This window comes from Ailuropoda melanoleuca, chromosome 1, assembly GCF_002007445.2.
Source record: "Ailuropoda melanoleuca isolate Jingjing chromosome 1, ASM200744v2, whole genome shotgun sequence".
NCBI classification, from domain to species: Eukaryota; Metazoa; Chordata; class Mammalia; order Carnivora; family Ursidae; genus Ailuropoda; species Ailuropoda melanoleuca.
Window position 1 is genome coordinate 153,138,360 of NC_048218.1, and position 24,204 is coordinate 153,162,563.

The window sequence follows — 24,204 nt, forward strand, 5'->3', positions numbered from 1 at the left end:
CTCCAAATGACAGAGCGTGAGATGCAAGCATTCAAATAAAGGCCCTCATGCCATATGTTTAAATTTTTAAAATTGTAAACCAACCAAAAAACAGATAAATAAATGTTTTCCCCTCCCACACCTTGAAAATATACCATTCTCAACAAGCTGGAAGGCCATGTCGAATTTAGAACCAACTGCTCAGGCTCTGGAAGTGGACTTAGGGCCAATTAGGCAGGGAATTTATGGGTCCTTGGTGGCTGGTACTGGGCAATTCCTCGGACACTCCTTTGAACCTCTTGCCCAAAGAAGAAGGGTGGCCAAAGGGAGACTCTGAATCGTAGGGCTCCCCCTTGCTGAGCTTCAAGAGCAGTTTACAATAAAGCAGGCAATTTTATGCAAGTTAAAAACTCAAATTAAGGACAATTTTCTTTCCTCAAGAAAACTGATATAAAAACTCAGCAGTTATTCCTAGGGAAGCAACAGTTCCCTTATAAAGAACAACCATAACATTGCATCTAAACAAGAGGAAATTACATTGTTTTCAAGTATTTCCAAGTCCACAAACATCTACTCACCAGTTACAATAATGTTAATAATGTTTTGTAGGAACATGGTGCCCTTCTTATAAGCATTAGCTTTTATTTCATAGTTTCTTTCAAAATTCCTGAGAGGTCTGAAAAGAAGACATCCTGATTTTGAGATTATAATGGGTGAAAATGAATTGAATTAAGTAATTCTGCCTTCGGCTCAGGGCGTGATCCCAGCGTTCTGGGATCGAGCCCCACATCAGGCTCCTCCACTAGGAGCCTGCTTTCCTCTCCCACTCCCCCTGCTTGTGTTCCCTCTCTCGCTGGCTGTCTCTCTCTTTCAAATAAATAAATAAAATCTTAAAAAAAAAGTAATTCTTCTAAAGTCTCAAGGTCACATGTTGGTGAAGCTGGTGATAATACTTGTAACCAATTTACATTTCCTTACTTTCAGAAGACCCCCTTTCTCCATCTTGATATACTACTCTGTGGGGGCTTTCTGGCTCAGTGGGACCAAAGCTAAGCTCAAGGAATAAATCATTTTGAAACTCAGGTATTGTATTTTTGCCCTTCTTCTTCTAATATGTAAGAATCCTTACTTTTGGACCAGTGGAATCTTGCCATCGATAAAGGGAAAAACAAACAGTTATAAGCAGTAAATGAGTCAATACAAAAGAGTATTACTTCCTGGAAGCCTTGTTATTAAATCATGCCACAGTAGCAAAATGGAAAAAAAAGCCCAAAATCAAGAAAAGAATGACAGTGTTACTCTCTTGAACTAAGAGTGTGCCTAATTTTACAAATTACACTTTTCTTTGGACTGGTTTCATTTCTAGATACTATTTCAACCATCAGCTCAAGCCAAAATGGTTTGATAGCCCAACTTCACATAGAGAGAAAGATTCAAAGAAGGGATAAAATCAGGAAGATTCCACACCAAATGGTCATGAGCTACCCAATCTGACGCCAACACTAATCAAAGTGACAAGCAAGCGAAAAGATGTCTTAATTGTAACTGAAAGCCTGGGCCTACCTGAATCATACGCGAAGTCTCTGGGTTCCTGTTTAATCATCAGAGGAGGAGGGAAGCTTTGGCTGGCCGCACCACCAACCATGGTGTTGTGTTCGTACACTGGGTCGTGGTACTCCTGCTTAAAGCCTTGAGGTGGGAAGGGGATGTTTGGCTCAGACATCTGCCGTTGGTACATAGGACGTCCTTCCCTTGGCATTGTCGGCAAAGGAGGAAAAGAATTACAGGGTTCAGAAAGCTGGCGGCGAAATCTGGGAAATAAGAGAGCATATTTTACATAAAAGGGTAATAAGGAATGCTCCTTAAAATACGGCTACAATTTTCAACTCTTTTGTTAGTGAGCATGATACCAACTGACCCGAAGTGCAGATCTTTAACAAGGACTGGATTTCTCCTTCCTGGGTCAGTAGCACCGTGTTTTTTAATCACAGTGTGACTTTTGTTCCTTGATAAACTGTCCCTTGCAGCACCATTTTGGTACACCGCAGTGAGTTAAAGGTGTGCTTTGAAGAGGGATAGGAGAGCAGGGTATTATTTTGAGGAAACACCCCCTAACAGCTAAAATGCCCAATTCTAAACAAATTGGATTATTTGCCAAATTTCCATATTAAAAGTTTCCAGTAATTACATACAAGAAAAAACAAACCAGGAAAAACAGAATATGATTCCAAAGTACATCCTCTGACTCTTGTTACCAAACTAGTCAACAGACATACCCCAAAAAAAAGAAAAAATCAACCAGCTTATTATTAACCTACTTAATTGGTCTTCCTTCCCATCCCATCAGTTACTGAGGAAGCAAGAGAGGAATGACCCTCCTCTCAAATGGGCAGGACTCTTAAATCTTCAACAATGTTCTAAATAACATTGCATTCCAGTGAGAAACAAAATGGGAAAATATTACAGAGACTAAAATCCAAGCTGGTTTTTAAAGACCACCTCTTCCTTGTCAAACAGCAGCAGAGAACACAGCAGCTTCTGAGAGCTTCAAACAAAATCTCAGATTGATAAAAATAAGCAGCAAATATACAGACGGAAAGAAGATGTATGCGTTGAATAGATTTGGGACACGTTGTGCTGTGGGGTCATGTGAAGTTCTGAGGCCTCAGTAAAGGCTGACAGTGAGTCCCTATCTTCCTTCCTTCTTGGTTATGCTGTGTAATGATTGGCTAATCACATAATCGTTTGGTTCTGGGTTTCTCATCCATAATATCATTGACCCACCACAAAGATGTGGATTAATTAAAGATTTAAAAGTACTCTAAAATGCCCCAAGAGTGCTTAAAAATAACCTGCCCAACATTTCTATGAGCAGATATAAACCTATTAACCGACCCCCAACCCCCAGCACTAAAAGCATTCCCAAGACTTTAATTTAGAAAGTTAACATTTAATTTTGGTAATGTTAAACAAGAATAAGGTAAAAGCTAAAGAATGGCAAAGCAATTGCTTTACCATTTCCACAAACACTCTTTCCTCTCTATCCCGCAATTTAACTCTTAAGTTTACTGGCTGCCTTAGAAAGCACTGAAATTCCACCTACACCTGCAGAAAATAAACTTAGAAACTCGGATATTGCAAAACAGGCTGACTGGCACTGCATTCATTTCCCTTCTCTTGCTTATTTCATTAGCCAAAAAAAGAAACAGAAATTATCATTAAGAACTGTCAAGGAGTGAATCAGAAAATTGTAACTTGAAGTTAAAATAAGAAACCAGCTCACTTGTGAAAGCCTTAAAAGGAAGTTAATAATACTTATACTAAAAGCGTTGTAAGGAATCAAGCCATTTGTTCTCATGAGTCGACCCGATTCTAGCTGGTACCTGCTGAGGACCACATATATATTCAACACGCATGCTTCGGAGGAAGCTACGAGTGGCTCGTGCCGTTCTGAGGAGGCACTGGGCAGTGATCAAGGTGAAGTGACTCCAGGAGCTTCTGGGAGAGAGTTAATGGGTAAGGAGAGCGCACTGATGATTCTTGGATACAGGGAAACAGTGGATCAGCGGCGGGAAACACTGAGAGAGAGAGACAGGGCTCCAGCACAGTGGGTTCAGGACCAAGTGCCAAAGGGCTGGCCCGAAGAACAGAACGAGCCTGAGGAAAGGAAGCAGGGGGCAGCCCAGTTGGCCACAGAGCATTCCCAGAGTGAGGCGGGGTGCCCGGGCTGGAGGGGGCTATTTGGACAAAGGATCTGTTCTCAGAGCAAATTTGCCATTTATAACCGAGGGACTGTCATTTGTTGGCTAGAACCCTCCAAGAAATCCTCCTCAGAAACATACGGCTTCAGAGATTTTCCTGGGATTGGCCAGCTGGTACTGTCCTCAAAACTCAGTGGGGGGCAGTGGGAAAAGACCCCAAGCTTCCCTCTTATAGTTCCGGGCCGGCTGTTCTCAGTCTCAAATATTTGACTTCAAGTAGAGAAACTTAACTGGATTAAAGCCTTTCAAGTTAGGTCACCTAAACACAGGCATTCTGTGGGTTCTGTAGTCACCTTCCCGAAGAAAGAACTGCTCCATGCAAATGGCTGATGACACAAGCTGTCATGCTGGCAGTCGCCGCAAGTGGGAGAGCCTCGCGTAGGGGGGATCGGGGAAGTCACCGGAAGTGGACAAAATAAAACTTGCTTTTCTTGTTTGTACTCTTCCTCCCTTTCAGTCCTGCACAATGTGCATCTGTTTAATGGCCCACCCTGCAATAAGATTTCTTTCATCTGTATTTACAAAACTGTTTACACAGATGCACATACCATCACGCTCTGACAAGGTCTCCAGTCTACGGAGTGAGAAGGGAAAGATCATAGGACGCATTTCATAACCAAAGCACAAAAGGACTCAGTGGTGGAGACAAAGGTAGCAAAGATATGGCTTAGTCTCACAGTGTAAAGAATGCTTTAATCTTATCCATCACACCAAAAGAGATTCAACTGAATTTGAGATTGAGTCACATTAAATAACCTATAAAAAGCAGATCCGAGTCTTCCCATATTTTCAGAAAGTTGCCAGTGACACATCTTCTGGTTTCCTCTGCTGATCCAGAGGATTCCTTTAGCTGAGTTATTTTTATAATGGTGTGTCAGAGCCAGTTTGCACTGGCTTATTGTTAAATTCTCAGAAGTACAGTGAGCCAATTGCTAAACACAGGATTATTAAGAATTAAATGATGTCAATTGATAACTTTCTAAATATTATATTAAAAATAAAGGTGATAGGTACTCAAAACTTATCCCTTGCATATTATTTCACTACACATTACCACCAATTATGTTCTGGAGCTTATATCCATTTTATCTGTATGGTAGAAACACTATATAAAGGTGTGCTACTACTACCATCTCTTTCCGACTCCGCCTTCAGAGCTGTCACACTGATCGCTCGGAGTCGGATAATGACATCACAGACTATCAAACACCACAGATGACGTCTTTGGGCTTTTCTCCCATCAAGCTCATTGTTAAACATTTCCCAGCACATCACTGGCTCCATATAATTACAAGGCAGAAGGGAAAGGAAGGATGCTGTCTACAATCCACTTGTGTTTAAGCAGTATTATTAAAAGTGCTGAAGTTACTACAATATTTTATTTAAATATGAATTCATCTCTAGGAGTCCAGAATTATCCACCACAGCATACTACCTAGCTCCACGTTCTGGCTCTTGCCTTCCTTCTTTCTAAGTAATAATAATTCAGTTTCTATCTCTTAACTTTATATCCTCCGTGTCCAGGGTCATGCATCTACTGACATTAAATGTTCATTCACTCGGAAAGGATGGAAAATAGTTTTAATCAAATAAGTTCTATTCTGCAAAACTATGTACAGCTAAACCATTCAATCTAAGGTAAAGAACCTAATTCCATAAGCCACCTACTAAAATTAGTCTCCTAACTTTATAGAACAAGTACACACATATGCTCATAAAAATGGGATGATCTGATTTAAAGTTTAAGTGAGGCAATTTTATTCAGGCAAAGTGAAAGGGAAATGTTCAAATGTCGGTATATAGATTAATTTTCCACTTTAGCAACCAATTTAAATGTTTATAAAAGGAATGTTTATAAATGACCTTCTCCACAAATTATTTATAACTATACATAGGGCAAGCTCCTTCTAAAAATATTTTGCAAAGATGTGCAAAATTAATATGCTCACCTTAAATCTACCATAGGTCTTAGAAATCAGTAATAGAATTTTCCTCCAAGATGCTAAAGACATTTAAAAAAATAGTACTTGCAGTTTACCTGTGGTCCATGGGGTAGCTGCTGTCTTGTATGGGCTGCGAAGGAGGGAGGTGAGCTGGGAAGGCGCGGTCAGGCTTCGGAGTGTGAGTAGAGTTTGGAGATGCATGATGTAGTGGGGACACTGGGGTGCTGGATGGTGTTGGGGGGTTGGAGGGCCTCATTCCCACTTGTGGCTTCTGATCATAGGCACTAACCGAGGAACAAAAGAGAAGAGAACATCTGTTTCTTTGGAACGATTAAACAATTTTTCTTCCAACCCAAGAAAAGCAAAAAATATTCTGGGCTCAAGTCATAAGGAAGTGAGAATTTTATATGTATTGGTTTTTTATAATCCTAAAACATGTCATCTTCAGAATCACCCACCACTTAAACAGAAAATAGGATAATTACTATATAACTCGGTATCAGCATAAATACAAAACATGTGTTTTAATACCTACACAAACAACTTAGTATTCAGAAAATCACTATGAGAGTAGGGGAACTATGGAAATAATTATTGACATATATATTCTTGATATGTCTCCTTGAGCAAGTTGGATAGATCTTTTCTAAATCATTAAATATTTCTGATATTATCATTGTTCCATATTACATAAGATTTTAGAACAAGACATTAACCTGAATTTCATAAGATAGAGACCATTCTTGGCTTGCCTTTATTTGTGATATAATTTTTAAGAAGGCAATCCTTTTGCTTTATTTTCATTTTTTTAATATAAAATAAATGATGCCTGGCATTAACTTCCTTACATGGGATAATAAAGAGTAATGAGGCAAATTAAAATGTCTCTGATATAGTTAACTTTTCTTGGAGTATAAGAATAGGTACAAAATGAGGTTCTGAAAAAGAAAATCCTATTGTCATAGTCTAACTTCTAAACACAATTACCAAGGAATAAAATGAGTAAGCTTGTTTTTATATACATTATGGATTTAAGTTGCTTTCCTTTGTTGCATTTCCTCTTGGGAATATGATTTAACTAATTTTTATAATCTAAAAAATATTTTACTGAGAATAAATTTTACTTAAATTTCTGAATAAGAAAGGTATTTCTAGGTTAAAATAATACATTTTCTTCTAAAATAAAAAGCAATCATCAATACATAGTTTTTCCTTTTTAAAAAAGAAATATTCTTTTCGGATTAACTTATGAAATAACTTATTCAGTTGCTACATCTATACCACAGAATTACATCCAAGTGCAAAAATACTTCACAGAACTGTAGAAGTGTGTGCTGGGTAAGTCAACTCTTGGCTTTAAAGCAAAGTCAACAGTACTCATATTATGTTTGGTTCTACCTATTTCCTTTACCAATATTTCTGAATGAGAAACCCTTTTTCTACAAAATAGCTTGCCCATTTTATTCCCATATAAAAAGAAAAAAAAATGATATATCTTCTGCCCTAGGACGCTTTTTTTTTTCCTCCATGAAATGCTGTATTGAGTTATATTGTTCATATAGAAATGGAAGTACTAGGATTTAATCCATATATCACTGTGGAAATTATTGGTCCCCAAGAAGGACCTCAAAATATTCAGATGATTTATCTACAATTTATGAATGTCAGATAGGTCATACAAAGCAGGAGCGATTTCATAGTCACACTTCTGATCAATGCTGAAATGCAATGACAATTCCATATCTATCTGGTTCATTAACTTGAAATTTTTCAGTATGTTAAATAGTTATTCTGTGAATATATAGTACTCTTAAAGAAAAAATACAAAAATTAAAAACACTATAAATAAAACTCAGATTGATCAATATGATTTTAAATGAACTCAGTATGCTTTAATGGCTTCTACAAGAGATCTTTTTAAATAAAAGCTTTGCAGTTTCAAGTGAGCTGGCTCATAATTTCAGGCTCTGGTGATCCTCCTAGAAAAGCAAATATAAAAGACAAGTTTGCGAGAGCAAATAGGAATAGAATATCCCAACACTGGTCAGCTGCCATGAGATTGCACAAATCTAAGTTTCTTGAATCTTATATATCTTGGATAGAATATTACATGCTGTAAATATATGAGAATATAGAATACTCTTTTGGATCATAATGTATTATGAACTTGAATCTATGTAACTTCTAAAACTGCAAATATTTGTAATCATTTTTGTAAGTTTCCAAATGAGCTCCTTTTAAGAACTAAGTTTCTACTGTAATTGAGAATAATGATACTTAATACACAGAGCCAACCTCTCTTCATGCAATTAGAGGCCAATATGAAAAGTAACAGAATGCAATTTACTGTGAAGGGTTTTTAATGAACATATATGTTATCAAATCTTCTAACAAATGAACAAAGTAATTTTACTGCTCCACCCTTTATTATCATCAAAAGGAACAACTGGCTTTTTAATAGATAATAGCCTGTACTACGCCTTATAAAATCCTAACTTTATTGCAATTCTCCGTGAACGCATCTTATAGATCATCTGCAAAGCCTGTCAGATAACTAATGTACTGCTCAGACCTGCCAAATGTTTCATTTTTTTCTACAGACTCTATCTAAAGTGCATAATGCATTCATTCTAATGAGAACTTTCAATAGCTGTTCATGCCAAGTAAGACCCTCTTTTCAAACCCAGGACGCATCACTACAGTAGAAAAGCACCTAACGATTTGGATGAAAATTATTGCTTCAAAATGATTCTAAAAGTGTTTGATTGGATAGTGTATGGTTCTTCAGAGCTCGGCTAAACACATTAGCTAATTAGCTTGTTATATGCTGAAGATGTAACTCATATAAAATAGACCTTGAGAATTGGTATTATTCTGGATTTTTTTTTAGCCAGAACTACCACCCTCTCTATACACCTGATGGCTTTACCTGACATTATACAGGCACTTCTCTCCATAGCTGAATTTAAAGGGCTGCTCCTGACTGCAGGCAGAGCCGAGTTCTGAACATGGACTGTGGGGTTCCTTCTTGATTTTCAGTGGTAGGCCATGAAAAGCCACTAGAAAACAAAACAAAAATATCCACACAAATGAAATGGAGTTAGGAATTAAGTAATCTGTTTGACTTCTCTTGGTTAAATTATCACTAACATTTCATATTGAAAAAGAAAAAACACATGTAGTGAATTTCATGGAAGAAAAGATTCTAGAGAATCCCTGTATATTCTTTTTCTGCTTTTACTGCTTAACAAAATGCATGCTTGAACTCTCATTACTTAAAGTGAATCACTTATAATTTGCTTAGCTGATATTAATAATACTAGAAGCTCAGTTTTCAGAAAGTTTTAAAAATATTTACAAAAAATTTCCAGTGATTAAAGAAGAAAAGGCTCAACTGATCATCTGAGAATTAAGTGAGGACTGGAACATAATTTTCACCATTACTGAAAGGAAAATATCTCAAGCCCATGAATAGTAATGGTTTCATGGAATGACAACTGAAATATAAGAAAAAAAATCCAAATGCAGGTACAGTGGTAACTGAAGATAATTTGGGCAAAAACTCAACATCTTTGAGGCCAATGCTCATTTATAAAATAAAGGTAAAAGTACCTGCCTATCTACTTACCAGAGTTATGAGATAAAATGTGAGGGGAAACATGTGAAAACTATGTGTCAAATGTAATCCATCATAAAACAATTTTTCTAAATCAAATGATGTTTTACCCTCTTTCATGTGACTTAATGGTTATACTTATATCTGTTAATGCTTAATATAATACAAACATCATATAAAATATGAAGGCTAGAGAAAATATGTGTGGGAAAAGACAGCTTTAAAACCAATAAATAAATAACACTATGCATGTTTTTATTCTTTTTCCTACTAGAGATCCTATTAGAAGTTTTAGTATAAATGGAAAATGCACAAAAAGACAAAAGTACACATGAGAATGGATTTTATTTTCATGTACAATGTACACAAATATGACTAATCAAGGGATAAACACAAGAAGAACACACATTCTGGAGATTTATTCTAACTCCTATAAGAACTGGAATTAAAACACAAAATACTGTCTGTTTTCTATAAAGGAAGATATGACAAGAGAAACTTCATGATTTATAATGCCATTCAATCTTGATTGTGACATGACAGCATTATAAACTTGTACTAGTTTGAACATCATATATAATTTAACATAATAATTTGATATCAAAAGCTACCAAGCTGTGGGCAAATATATGCTATTTGTTTGGATATGTGCATAATTTTGACAGAAATGTTCTATGGTACTCAAGAGCCATCTGAAACACTGTAGAATATACATTTCCCAAAGAAATAAACAAATTTCACCTAAATTAGTTGTCTAAGAAAAACTTAATAAATAGTAATAAAATAATTCCACTGGGTGGTCTATTTCAAAATATTTTCTTGATACACCATGAGTTTAACATGCCTACTTAAAGTAGAGAATAGAGGACAGAAACAAAGGAGAAATTACATGTGTTTTCATGTGTCAAGGGTACTCATGCTTATTAACTTTACCAAGTCAGAAAGTTATAATTTATTAACCACTGAGACAGAAGAGATTAAGAACATGAAGACTTGTTAGGATTCTAATTTGAAAAAAACAACATAAAAAGGCAACTTGGTGACAAGACATCTAAATATGGACTAGATATTAGATACTGAAGAAATTAGTGTTCATTTTGTTGGATGTGATAATGGAATGGCAATTACACACAAAAAAAGATTTAAAGTTAGAGATTCATAAAGTATTTACAGAAAATAAGAAGATATCTGTGAATTTCTTTAAAATAGACTAGAAAAAAATAATGTATGAGGGAGAAATCAAATTAGAAAAATACCGAGAAATGTTAAAAGCCGATTGATGGGTAGGTGGGAGTTCATTACATTATTCTCTTTCCTTTTAATTAAGTCCCAAATTTGCACAATAAAAACTTTTTAAAATGTGAAAAAATACACAAAAGATTTAAGGGAGCACTGTATAAGAAAATTCACTGCCTGTGTATGTGTGTGTGTGTTACTTCTTAGAATGACAAATATTGTATGATGAAATCACTGACCATATATGTGTTTCTTTCTTAGCGAACAGTTTTCAACTATTTACTACTTCTTTGAACATAAACAGTAAAACGCGTATGCCCAAGTTTAGCACTTTGGATTACATACTGGGTTTTACGCTTTCCTAAGAAAAAGCAGTAACAGCACATCGGGAACTCAATTTGTCATTCATAGCAGCATCAAATCATTATATCTGAGAAATCAGATCTAACTCATAAAAATAAAAATAGGTGAGACCTCAGGAATTAATACACAGTATGATGCAAAGTTTATCAAATTTATCAAAATACCAGATTTATCAGAGACTGCTATATCCAATAGTAGTATATTTTAAAAGTCTTTGGGACCATGAGGGAGAATAGTGTTAATGAACAGGACACTAAAAGAACTAACAATAAAAGAGAATAACCTACAAATTATGCTTCAGTGAAATTCAGTACTTCTCTTCATCAAAAACACTATTAAAAGACTACAACGTAAGCTGTGGACTTCCAGAAGATGTTTTCTATAGAAAGATCTGACAAAAAGCTCATATTCAGAATAAGCAAGTCAAAACAAATGAGCCAATTAAAAATGGGCAAAAGCCTTGAACAGGCAGTTCATAAGAGAAGACATCCAAATGGTAAAACAAACAAATGAGTAACAACAAAAAGCCTATGTAAAAAGGTAGTCAACATTGGTACTTATTAGGAAAATGCAAATGAAACCACATAAGATAATCATTATACACACACCAGAATGGCTAAGCTGCAAAAGATTGACATTACCAAGTTTTGAAGAAGACCTAGAGCCAACAGCAACTTTTATATATGCTGCTGAGAGTATAAATTGATATCAACACCTCGGCAAACTTTTTGGCAGTGTCCACTAAGGCTGAACATAAATGTACCCCATGATCCAGTAATTTCACTCTTAGGTATATATCCAAGAGACGGGACTGCGTATGTTCACCAAAAGATATGTCTAAGAATGTTCATAGCAACTTTGTTCAAAATAGCAAAAACTGGAAAAACTCCAATGTTCATTAGCAGGCTAATAGGTAAATATTCGTGGCATATTCGCACAATGAAATACTATGCAGGATCAACGAAGAACAAATTACTGACACACAGAAATATAGGTGGTCTCACAGATGTGAAATTAAGTAAAAGAAGTCAAAGCACAAAAGAGTATGTAGCATTTGAACTTCAGGAACAGACCAAACTGAGTGACAGTGAAAGAGTTCCCTTCCGCTGGTAGATGGGAGGGTTACTTACTGAGAAAGCACACTCGCAACCTGCTACAGTACTGGGAATATTATATACCTTGCTCCGAGGGGCACTTCTGTGAATGGATACATATGTAAAATTCATCAAACTGTGCAGTTAAAATTTTACATTATAATGAATGCATCTCTCAAAGGTTAAAAATATGAGGGGCATCAAGCAATGCTATACAACTTAAAATATCTGAATATGTCTGGCCTCCTGTTCCATCAGAGACATCTGAGAACAGGTCCTTGGAAGTGTGTTTTGTTTGTAATTTCATAGCATAAATGATTCCAGATGAGGCAGGGGAGGAATGACAAGTCTGGGGTACCGTCAGGAAGGCTTGCTAGCCTAACAGTAGCCTCCTATCAAAGTGTCTACTGACATCGACTTGGAAGGAAAAACATGATCCATCCTAGCAAGACACTGCCTAGAGCGCTAATGCTTTCAAACAGGCTCTGTGGGCTCCCTAACTTGACATCAGATGAAAGGATGTAAGGATTCCCACAATGCTATCAGAGGCGAGTTGATTCCTAAATTCAGGATTCTCAAATCTGACCGATCATCAAATTAAACCAGGTACTTTTGAAAAATAACAACAACAACAACAACAACAGGGATTCCCAGACCTCACACGCTATAGGTTGAATTATGCCTCCTCCAAAATTCATGGCAAAGTCCTAACCCCAGTACACCTGAGTATGTAACCTTCTTGAGAAGTCTAGTTAAGATGAGGTCAATCTGGGGAATCTAATCCAATAAGACTCATGTCCTTATAAAAAGGAGCTAGGATACAGAGACCCTCACGCAGGACACCACCACATGAAGATGAAGGCAGAGAGGATACGATGCTCCTACAAGCCAAAGAATGCCAAAGACTGCCAGCAAACCAGCAGAGGCCAGGAGAGATGTGTGGAACAGCTTCTCTCTGAGAGCACTCAGAACCCCCTACTGACACCCTCATCTTAACACCTCAAGCCTCCAGAAACTGTGAGACAATAAATGTCTGTTTTTTAAGCCACTCAGTTTGTGGTACTTCATTCTGGCAGCCCTAAGCAAACTAATACACCACTTCCAGAAATGACGATTCACTAAGACTGGGACAAAGATCAGGATTCCGTATCTTACAAAATTTCTAGGTGATTCTCATAACTGGGCTAATTTTGAATCCACTGTAGTGTGAACCCATACCTGGATCCAGTGTGTGCTGCACTGAAATAGATCCAGTACTTGCAGAGACTTTAAAAAAAAAAAAAATCTAACAATGTCTTTCTATTCAGTAGATGCCCACCCTTGAGGATTTTCCCAGGTTCTCCAAATCCCAAACGTTCGGGCTCCCCTACCCCTAACGTAACTCCACAACATCAATGCGTCTCCAACACATGCAACGTGTGTGGGCCTCTTAATCATCACGGGCCCTCAGAACAGTGATTTTTTTTTCCCCTAATCGTAAGACAAATAAGTAATCCAACGAATTTGAGTTGGCTTGGAATTTTTCATTGCTGTGGGGGAAAAAAAGGAAGCCAACCTGAAGATCTCCAACGTTTTGCACAAGAACCACATGTGACTTTATTGTCCCCATTTTCACTTTCCTGCTTCTTAGAGATCCTGTACCACAAAAGTGACTTCTCTTATTTATTCTTAAATAAGGACAGTACAGAGACTCCCACCAGAGCGGGCTGAGCTGAGAATGCACTGGGTATTTCTTCACCAGGCTGAGAGTCTGAGCGTCTGCTAACAGGCAGTTTTCCAGCTCACTGGCACAGGCACAAGTGAAAGCAGCACATTCATTTTGTGCAATTTGCTTTACCTTCCCACATGGAGTTGGTGCATGTAAAAGGCTGTTAAGTACTAAATTATTCCTTATCAAATCACCATCATCTGGAGTCATGATCAACACTAATTAAATTACTTGCACTGAACACGGCTCCAGCCTGCTGCCGAGGCTGCTAGGTACACATTTCATTTCGCTTACTGTACGGTCCTTGCTGGGTCTGAAGCAGAGGACGACATGCATCTGCATTGTTGGTAGTTTTAATTAAAGTGAATCTTTCCTTCTTTCAGTGTGTCAAATCCAGTGAGTTAACTCCTTCAATTCATTTGCAAAGAAGCGATAGTTCAAATAATATTACTTTATATCTTTATCCCTGACTTCGGACAGTTCAGAAAATGTATCTATGAAATCTACAGTCTTTCTCAGGCATTCCTCAAAACGCGTTTCCATGCAAACATTTATGACCCCCAGCCCCTTTGGACAACTAGATCTTTAGTAGGAGGAGAAGCAGAAAGAACACGCAAGAGCTGCATCTTGCATTTTTTCTTTGATGGAGACTTGACCTTTAAAACCACATCTTAAGGCTGACTAATGATGACTGAGTTCTTCTAATGGTTAAATTTAAGAGCTCCAAAATATCAGGACTTTTAAAAGTGCACTTCCAAAATAAACTCAACCACTTCTTAATTTAAAAGTTTACTTGGGGTTATGGTATTCATCATAAAATATTGGTTAAATTAATAATTGTTTTCATTTTAGAACTATGAACTTCGAGGCATCATCTTGCTCCCATTTTTTTTTTTTTTTCCTGTCTACATTCTAGAACAGAGGCAAAATCTTGTCCTTATTCTACTGGAGCGCAGAAATGCCCTCCACCTTTCCATAGTGCAATGATGCTGATAATAACCACATCTTTGGTTCAAACTACATTTGAACACCTTAAAATACAGATGAAGATAATGAATTTAAAAATTTACTCACAGGAGAGTAATCTCCTAAACAATCATGACATTGGAACATTTTTGTACCATTAAATTGAAAACAGACCATGTTTGTTTTGACAGACTGGTTCATGTTAGTCCTGAGGATAAACAATTTAATCTATACATCGAGTTTCTGTTTATATTTCTAGAGTGAAGATGATGTCGTCTTCTGATACATTCAAGAAAGATAAGAGGTTTAACTATGGATGGGGACTTACAGAACTGTGCTGAATTTAGAATCACAATAGAAAATACTAGCTATGATGATTTTTTAAAAACCCTCAAATTTCTAAAGTATTACAAAGTTTTCAAAGAATCTTCACCTACTGTATTTGATTCTCATCAGTCAAGACAAGAAGGACCTTTATTACAACTCCCACTTCTGCTAATTTTTTTTCAAAAGGCATAAAAAAGCTAAGCTTAATATCTATCACAAGACCCGGGACTAACTTACAATAGGTTAAAAATAAAGAGTCCTACACCCTGGTGACAACTCTTGAGCACGTCATTCAAATTTATTTTGAATAAACACAATTATTATTTCCTTCATGTAAAAGCACCACTATAACCTCCTATCAGATGTTTATCCATTCGTTCTTTCATTAATTAATTCACTTACTATGGCCTAGATACTATGCCAGGTGCTGAGAGGAGGACAGAATATAAAGCTGTAGAGTGAGGATGGACAGTAAGACACAGTCTTATCTTCAAGAACTCAAAGAAGTCCTAATAGAGCTTTATTTAGTTTTTTAAAGTGTTTTCTCTCATAAAGATTTTAGCCAGTCTCCTTTAAGTGTGATTAATTCATGTGTGTGGAATGCATGTTTATATATATATGACCTTAATAATATATTCGTGCCACTTGTATCCAAAACACTTCTCAGAGTATTCAGGCCTACTTCTAGGCATTCTGCTTTCTTTCAATTTATTACTGCGACCGAAAGCATTTAAAAATTCACACCACTCATATTCCACTAAGGAAAAATGCTGCCGTCCAGAATCTAAAGCTTCCCCTAGAGTCTGATAACCAAAATGTCACAAGTGATGGGTCCCCTTCTATATGTGGACAGTGAATATAATTACAGTGATAAGTTGCCTTGGCTCCGACCTTTTACTCTGCTTTCCTCGCAATCCTTATCTTAAGAGTGAAATGGAGGAACAATTTCTGTGAGTACAAAACAATTACTCTAGGAAGAGAAACCCATCACATTTTTAATTACTTCTTCACTAAAAAGAACTATGCCTTTGAATCAAATCTGTAGCTTTTTAAAAACATTTTCAAATCTGTAGTTCTTTAACAAAACGACCTAGGAATAGAGCGCCTTTATGACGTCTCCTGATTTTGATGTTGAGATTTCTGATCTGCTCAAAAATTCTGCTTTACAATAGTCTACTTTATGATGTTCCAGAACAGGGATTGGCAAATTACACACACAGGTCAAATCTGGATTCCCACTTATTGTGATAAATGAGGTTTTATTGGAACACTGTCCCACCCTTTCACGGAGGTAGACTAGGGCTGTTTGGATTTACAATGAAGTATTCGTGACAGAAACCTCATGACCTGCGAAGTGTAAAACATTTACTGTCTGGGGGCACCTGGGTGGCTCAGTTGGTTGAGTGTCTGACTCTTTTGATTTTGGCTCAGGCTATGATCCCAGTCCTGGGCTCGAGCCCCGTGTCAGGCTCCTCGCTCATCAGGGAGTCTGCTTGAGGATTCTCCCTTTCCCTCTGCCCTTCGCTCCACTTGCACTCACACACGCACACACACGCACACCCTCTCTCTCTCTAAAAAATGAATACATCTTTTTAAAATATTTACTGTCTGACCATTTACAGAAAAAAAAGTTTGCTGACACCTGTTCTAGATTATGCGAAATTATGGTCTATAATGAAAGAGGAGAAAGAAAACATAAAAGTGAATGGGTAGAACAAAGACACCTGCTACTGATAAGGTTTAGGTAAATTAGTTAACAAAAAGGCCAACTGATTTTGCTTTATTAACTCTGTTTGTATGACTCTCAAAACCAAGTGTGCAGCCTTACATCGCCAACTTACAGGGGTATACACAAACAAGATGATGGAAATGACGTGATTCTGAGCCTCTAAAACAATACAAATTTATGTTCTTTGAAGAATTTTAAAGCATTTACATAGACCATGGTTATGTATAATATATAATTTTTTATACTTGTCTACAAAATGTAACTGAGAAAGTCAAAACAAATTTTGTGGACACTAAAGTGCTTGTAAAAAAAAAAAAAACAGAAAACTTTCACTTGGCCATAGAAGCAAATTAAAAAAAAAAAAAAAAGCAACACCAACTCCGTAAAAGCGGAAAAAAATAAATGGTATACATAAATTAGATTATTTAATACCAGATACAAGCATGGCATGAAAAACGCATGCAGCCTTTTATACAAATATATATAGCTGGGAATACACTCACTAGATGAAAAGCATTCACTTAAAGTTAATATCATTTCAATTTCAGGTGATAAATGGATGGCAATGACCTCAATTAGTACTCAGTTAAATTCCAGAAGCAAAGGGGAAGGCCTGTATACAAATAAAGACAATAGTGTCACATGTTCCATAAATCCATCTTCCAAGACACACAGAAAAACAGAAGGCACTTCCGCTGCAACAGAGCCTCTCAAAGAATCTTTTCCAGTACATTTACCTCTTCCAGGCCCTCCCCGCCCCCACTGTGCACACATACCACTCACACATACACGCACCAACATCCATTACTAAAGGGCCTAATCTCAGATATCAGCAGAGTGCCTTTATGGGGCCATTAAACCATTTCTCTTGTTTACAGTGCCTGAAGAAAGATGTGAATTATGTCAGTGACAAAACAAGCGATAACATTTCTAAACTGCTATCAAAATGCAAACTGAAACACATTTAAGGACAGGGACCCTGGTTCGAGTTTTCATGATTTTCCATTATTTGCAGCTTCTGGAAATACATTCAACTATAATATTTCCAAGACAGGAATTTAGACCATAGTGCAGCAAGGTGATATTTATTTTTTTCTTAAATAATGCTCTTTAAGTGGAGTGGTTATTTTTTTAAAAAATGATACAATGTTTTCAAGGGAATATTACCAGTTGGCCTAGATCCCAAACCTAGTTTGCCCTTTGATGTTATTTTGGCAATATATAAGGTGTGGCTTAGTAGTAATCACAAAGGCAAAATAAGGGAAACTCTTACCCATGTTATGAATCTAAGAGTTTCTGAATTATAGAGGACATTAGGTATGATCCAGTTTTAGGGATTGTGCTAAGGGTTTATACTCAGAAATCACTGTACTAAAGAAATCACAAGTAGAAGTCAACCAGTTAAAAAGATAAAAAAGAGGAGCTATGTTTATTAGAAGAAGGCGAATGGTCATCAATCTGCCCCTACCTTGCTCCTGGAAGTAAATACGCAAAACCAAGACTGAGCTCAGAGAAACCAGGCGTTTCTCAGAAGAAGGTAATGAACTATTTTTTTTTCTTTTCTTTTAAATTTAAAGATTTTAATTATTTATTTATTTATTTGAGAGAGAGAGTGAGAGAGAGAGCACATGAGCCGGGGACAGAGGGAGAGGGAGAAGCAGACTCCCTACTGAGCAGGAAGCCGGATGCAGGACTCCATCCCAGGACCCTGGGATCATGACCTGAGCAGAAGGCAGACATTTAACCGACTGAGCCACCAAGGCGCCCCCACACTATTTTTCTCCTAATACCAAACTCCTATCAGTCTCAGTGACTACACACTCAATCTCAGACTTTCCTGACTGGATCCACCAGGGGTACTTCTGAATAAAAGAGATGTGCTTTGACTGTCCAGGAGACGATCCTGTATCTCACAGCCCATCCAGAGTCAGGAGTACATGGACTTGGGAACGTCAGAAGCCAGGAATCCTCATAATGTACAGAGTAAAGCCTTCTGATAATGTTACAGCCTCACAAGACAGTTATTTCTTAAAAGTACACTGAATAATTCAACTTTCTCTACATTGCCAAGGGCCATTATACCCTCTTCATAGGCAGAATAGAATGGACAAATGTTCTGGGTTTGGACCTGTGCTGCTTCTCTTCAAAAAATAGCCTTGATACAGAGATGTGGCCAACTCTTACTCATCTGAAGGTTATTTATCTACCAGTCCTGATGATCTAAACCAGAGGTTGCCAATGTTCCCATTTGGCTCATGGAATGGTTTCAAATAATTTCTTGTTATGATCTCTTTAAAATCACCTTCAAAATCTCTTTCTGGTTTAAAAATCCAAACTTCTGGCTTCTCTAGGAAAAAAAACACAATATCCAGCAACACTAAAGTCCACTTTCCAGCCTGAAAAGCAGGGCAGGACTTAGCTGAGTCCCGTTATCAGCTGCCCCTTTGGCCAAGATGGGCATTTTCCTACTTGGTGCAGTCCCCACCATCCCCACCACTCCACACCTCATTATCTCTTGCACGAAATTCACTTCACTCACCTACATCCTTGGCATGCCAGTTTCCTACTTTTTAGAGAACACATAGGTAAGAAACCATTAGTGCATGTGTTTCTACACACACACACACACACACACACACCACCTCTAAACAACAAAAATATTATAAAACTCACATGACTCTGTGTCTTAGATACTCGAGTACTCATTCTCCAGTAATAAGGCATAGTGGCAGAGCTAACAGACACTTACACCTGCCGGGTTTCAAATCTTCCATCACTACTTACCAGCTAGAAGGGGCAAGCCAGTTAACCTCTCTGTGTTTCACTTTCTTCATTTATTAAAAAAAAAAAAAAAAAGGAGATACTAATAGTACTTGCCTCATGGAGTTGCTGATATGATTAAATGAGACACTGGGTAAAATATAATAGGAAGTACTCAATATTGTGAGCTATCGGTGCTGTCATCACTCAAACCCATAACTTCAAGAAGAGAGCTCACAGATCATTCAGCAACAAAAGACCAGAGCAGTTACAGGCATGGAGGCTGAATCTTGGCTTTGTTATATACATGCTGAATGACTCCTGGTAAACCGAGTAACTGCTTATGTGATTCAGTTTCTCCCTATGTAATATGAGACCTTCCTCTTGGGGTCTGTGTAAACATTACGTGAAGTAATGCACATGAGAACTTAGAACAGTACCTGGAACGTGGCAAATACGCAGTAAATGTTAGTTACCACCACTATGAGTTCAACCACTTCCTCTTGCAGAGGATAAAGCAGGACTCCAGGAAGCAGAGAGACACTGAAGGAACACGTCTTCCAGCCACCAGACTATTCTTTCCCTACTTCTTCTATGTCCTGTTCCCAATTTTATTCGGTGCCCATCAACTACATACCAGGAGCAAAACACTATACATGGAGAAGAATCTGTGAGGAAGAGCTGGTCCGACAGAGGGAAAAAGCAAACAGGGTGGCCTGGCAGAATGAGCACTAGATTAGGAATCAAATATAGTTGACCCTAGAACAACACGGGTTTGAACGGTGCAGGTCCCCATACATGTGGATTTTTTGACCAATACAGGACAGAAATGTAAATGTGTTTTCTATTATAATTTTCTTAATACTGTTTCCTTTTCTCTAGCTTTTAGAAGATAGTATATAATACATAAAACATAGATAATATGTGTTGGGGCGCCTGGGTGGCTCAGTCGGTTAAGTGTCTGCCTTCAGCTCAGGTCATGACCCCAGGGTCCTGGGATCGAGTCCTGCATCGGGCTCCCTGCTCAGTGGGAAACCTGCTTCTTGCTCTCCCTCTGCCTGCTGCTCTCCCTGCTTGTGCTCTCTCTTTCTCCCTCTCCCTCTCTGACAAATAAAATCTTAAAAAAAAAAGAAGAAAATATGTGGTAATCGACTAGTAACATAAGTTTTCCAATCTAATAGGAGGCTATCAGTAGTTGAGTTTGTGGGGGAGTCAAGAGTTAAACATGAATTTTGCACTGTGCACGTGCTCAGCATCCCTAACCCTGATGCTCAAGAGTCAACTGTAATATCTACCGAGTTCCCACCTCACCCGTAATTAGCTGTGTGCTCATGGATAAACTGTCGAGCCTTTCCGGGCTTCCATTCCTACCTATAAAATGAAGGCATTAGACAAGCAATCTTTCCTTATAGCTTTAAAATTTAATGTCTGGGTGTAAGTACTTGCTTACTAATGTCAGAGAGAAAAGAAAAATGTAAAGTTTTGATACAAGAATTCAAAGGGCATAATGTTCAGAGTCCACACAGAACTCGACACACTTCATTAATAATTGAGGGCATTACTGCATTTTAGCAAATAGTGGTCACTGAAATTTATAATCATGAGCCTTAATCATCCTAAAAGAGCAAAATCAGGTGTAATCCACTATATTCAACAAGGGAGGGTACATAACACACATTAGAAAGCTATACATGCAATATGTCAGCATTTTAAAAAGCTCAGTGCTTTCAAAGGTATTTCATGGACCACCTACTTCCCAGCTGATGCAAGTAATATGTTATTATATTAATAAAACAAAGAGCAGAATCCAAAGACAGAAAGTTATATTCCTAATTTTAAAAGCATCACAGGCACCATTAATTGAAAAATAAAGAGAGTACAGAGTATTGATTCCTTCCTCTAAACTGTAAAGCCCAATTCTAACAGTACTTCCACGGTAGTGGCACTAAACGAACCTCATCTTCACAGTCTAATTGCGAGGAGAAAGTGCCCTGGGAGGAAACTGGTCCTTCCATCTGGAAAAGGGTAAGAACAGGGAAAGGAAGGCCTAATGTATGAACAATCCAAATCTAATCAGTTTGCATTTTGCATTGGCTTCAAATCAGATCTTCCTACCCCTACTGGTCCAGTAGATGGAAAGCAGCACGACACTATTTTTTTGGAAACAAATTCCTTATAGTGAGCCCAAACATACAGCACTTCATATCCAACTGGCAGGAATAAAACCTGAACAAACTGCAGCTATTTGAGAAACAGATCTAATAAAATGAAGTAAAGTTCTGAAGATGCCCAACGAAATCTATACCTCTCAAAATTTGTTCCACTTAATAAATTACCTAATTATGACCTTTATGAATATGGAAAACACCTCTTGTGCAGAAATGGTTTCACTTTGCTTTAATATGGATGCCCTTTAAGCCCTACAAAGTTACAAAAATAAATATTACTTCCTTGCCTCGTAATTCTGCAATTCCTTTCTAATAATAGAGAATATTATTTGGAAAAGACTGGGCAGCACTACTTACTATTCCTAGCTGAGGAGAGGCTGGAAGAGCCCATCACTACCTGGTGTTTCTCGGTCTAGCATGAAGTTCTGAGGAATGCTATGACAGATGGGCCCCGCACAATATCCAGACACCAAGAGTGCTTTGTCCTCACTACCGTGTGACAGGGAAAACAGGTCCTTCCCATAGGAAGAACATGTAAAAGGTGGGCATCCTCTAGCCCTCTCCAGAACAAACCCCAGAGTGCCCCCCTCTGTAGACCATCAATCCAGATCTCTAACAAACAGTTCAGGAAAAAAACAAAAGGTGGTGGGGGGTAAATATAGTATTACTTGAAATCCACTGATACCAAAAAAAAAAAAAAAAAAAAAAAAAAAAAAAAAAAAAGAAGACAGATAATAGGCAATAGAAAAGAACCAATGTGGATGGAAACATCCAGGGATATTTTACTAAGAAGTAAGAAGTGAAATGTGATCTTCAATTTTCCCCTCTTATTAAATCACAAACACAGGAGCTCCGACCTAAAATTTTACACTCATTACTCCACAGACCATACTAACATGAAAAGACAAAATGAAGATAATATTTCATTGCCAAAGAAGACTGCCAACTACTAATATGCCTGTCATCACTTTGGAATAATAATTACTAAAAAGACCAGCAGTTTCTAGGGTTTGTAAGTTTCACTCACTAAGAACAAGTATTCAAACAAGTAAGATTTTTATGAAATAAAGTGTAACTATTATATCTGGTATCATTTTAAAAGCAATGAAGTAATTAGTGATGCAAATACTTGCTTGAATGAATTTATTCCTGTGTTCTTCAGAACTAAAGCAACAGAATTCTAAATTTAGAATTCATCTCACATGCATCAGCATGATCTGAAAAAGTCTTTAAATAAGCCCAGAGGTAAGAAAAATGGTCCACGGCATCTAGAGTGAATACCACCAGCAAGCCAGCCGAAACTCTGGACCTGCACACCTCCCTCACAAATCCAATAATATTCTATGATCATCCCACTTCTGCAAATGTTTGTGCTTTTCTTGTTTTAATATGTACCCCCTGAAAAGTACCTTTTCCTTTTTTCATTTGGTGAACCTAGACTGCTTGAAAAATTCTATTTTCTTTCAAGTTAGTGAAATACTCACTTTTCATTCATAATTTCAACATACGTTTCTTCCAGGCTGTATGCAAAAAGAGTCTGTAATTTGCATGGTCTTAAATTGACCACTTCCGTCCTTCAGTACCAAAATAACCCACTGGATGAGGAGGAAGCCACACTCCAGTGCCAAAATACACCTGCAGCCTTCTGATGTCACGCTACTGAAGACATGATTGAGATCAATTCAGTTATTATTAGCCACTTGGCTCCTTGTTCAAAAAGATCCCACTGGTAGACAATCAAAGTTGAAAATATGTTCTGAATACCAGAGCTAGAAAAGTTTGCCCAAAAAAAGAAAGCCAGCTGGCTAGCGCAAAAAAAAAAAAAAAAAAAAAAAAAAAAAAAAAAAAAAAAAAAAAAAAAANAGTAAATGCCAATAAAACTTTACAGGCTGCCAAAATAACAATGATAGAATAATTACAAAGGAAACTTTGCAATTTTCCTGATAATAAACACATTCTTAAAAAGAAATTATCTGTCACCTGGCCTCAATTGTTAAAGCTGTTAATACTAGCTACGGTAAATCCTACAGTTTATTTGAACCAACTATGAATTTGGCACAAAATGTTTATAATTTCTTTCCCAAAATAAATTTTTGGATTTTCTTTAAAAATGACTTGTAATATTAAATTCAGTGTATGTTAGAGCAATTTCCATGAGGAATCACCATTGCTACAGAAAAGCTTTTACCCAAAGAGTTTTGCCCATCTTTAAAAATGTTCACTCAAAAGTATCAGATTAAGAAGCCCCCCAAAAAGAAACGAGAGATATAGGATATGTAATAGTAAAGACTATGCCTTAGGAGTCACATTATTCACCCCAAAATAGTCTTAAAATAGATCCATGTGCAGGGGAAAAAATCCACCAATATTATTTAGAAAAGTACACTTCATTCTTCATACAGCAGGTAATACTGATGTTGGCCAAACTTTCTTGTAGAAGTCCATGAGACTTTCTTACAAAGACTTGCTGCTAAGTACCAGTGTTGTTTCCTCGACTGTGACACCACCATCATCACCTCCAGATGCCAATCAAGCCTCTTTGTCACTTCTTAAC

The 24,204-nt window shown here is 37.3% G+C and overlaps 1 protein-coding gene across 8 annotated transcripts in view; it reads right to left on the bottom strand.

Annotated features, from left to right (window-relative positions):
- Positions 1 to 24,204, bottom strand: part of ETV1 (ETS variant transcription factor 1) — a 92,429-nt gene that overhangs the window by 35,222 nt on the left and 33,003 nt on the right. For all 8 annotated transcript variants that reach the window (XM_019804969.2, XM_019804970.2, XM_019804968.2 and 5 more), the window contains 3 exons: positions 8,613 to 8,742; positions 5,779 to 5,967; positions 1,543 to 1,790 (listed from right to left, as the gene is read on the bottom strand). In XM_019804969.2, the coding sequence (XP_019660528.1) occupies positions 1,543 to 1,790; positions 5,779 to 5,967; positions 8,613 to 8,742 (567 nt within the window). The remainder of the gene's footprint in view (positions 1 to 1,542; positions 1,791 to 5,778; positions 5,968 to 8,612; positions 8,743 to 24,204) is intronic.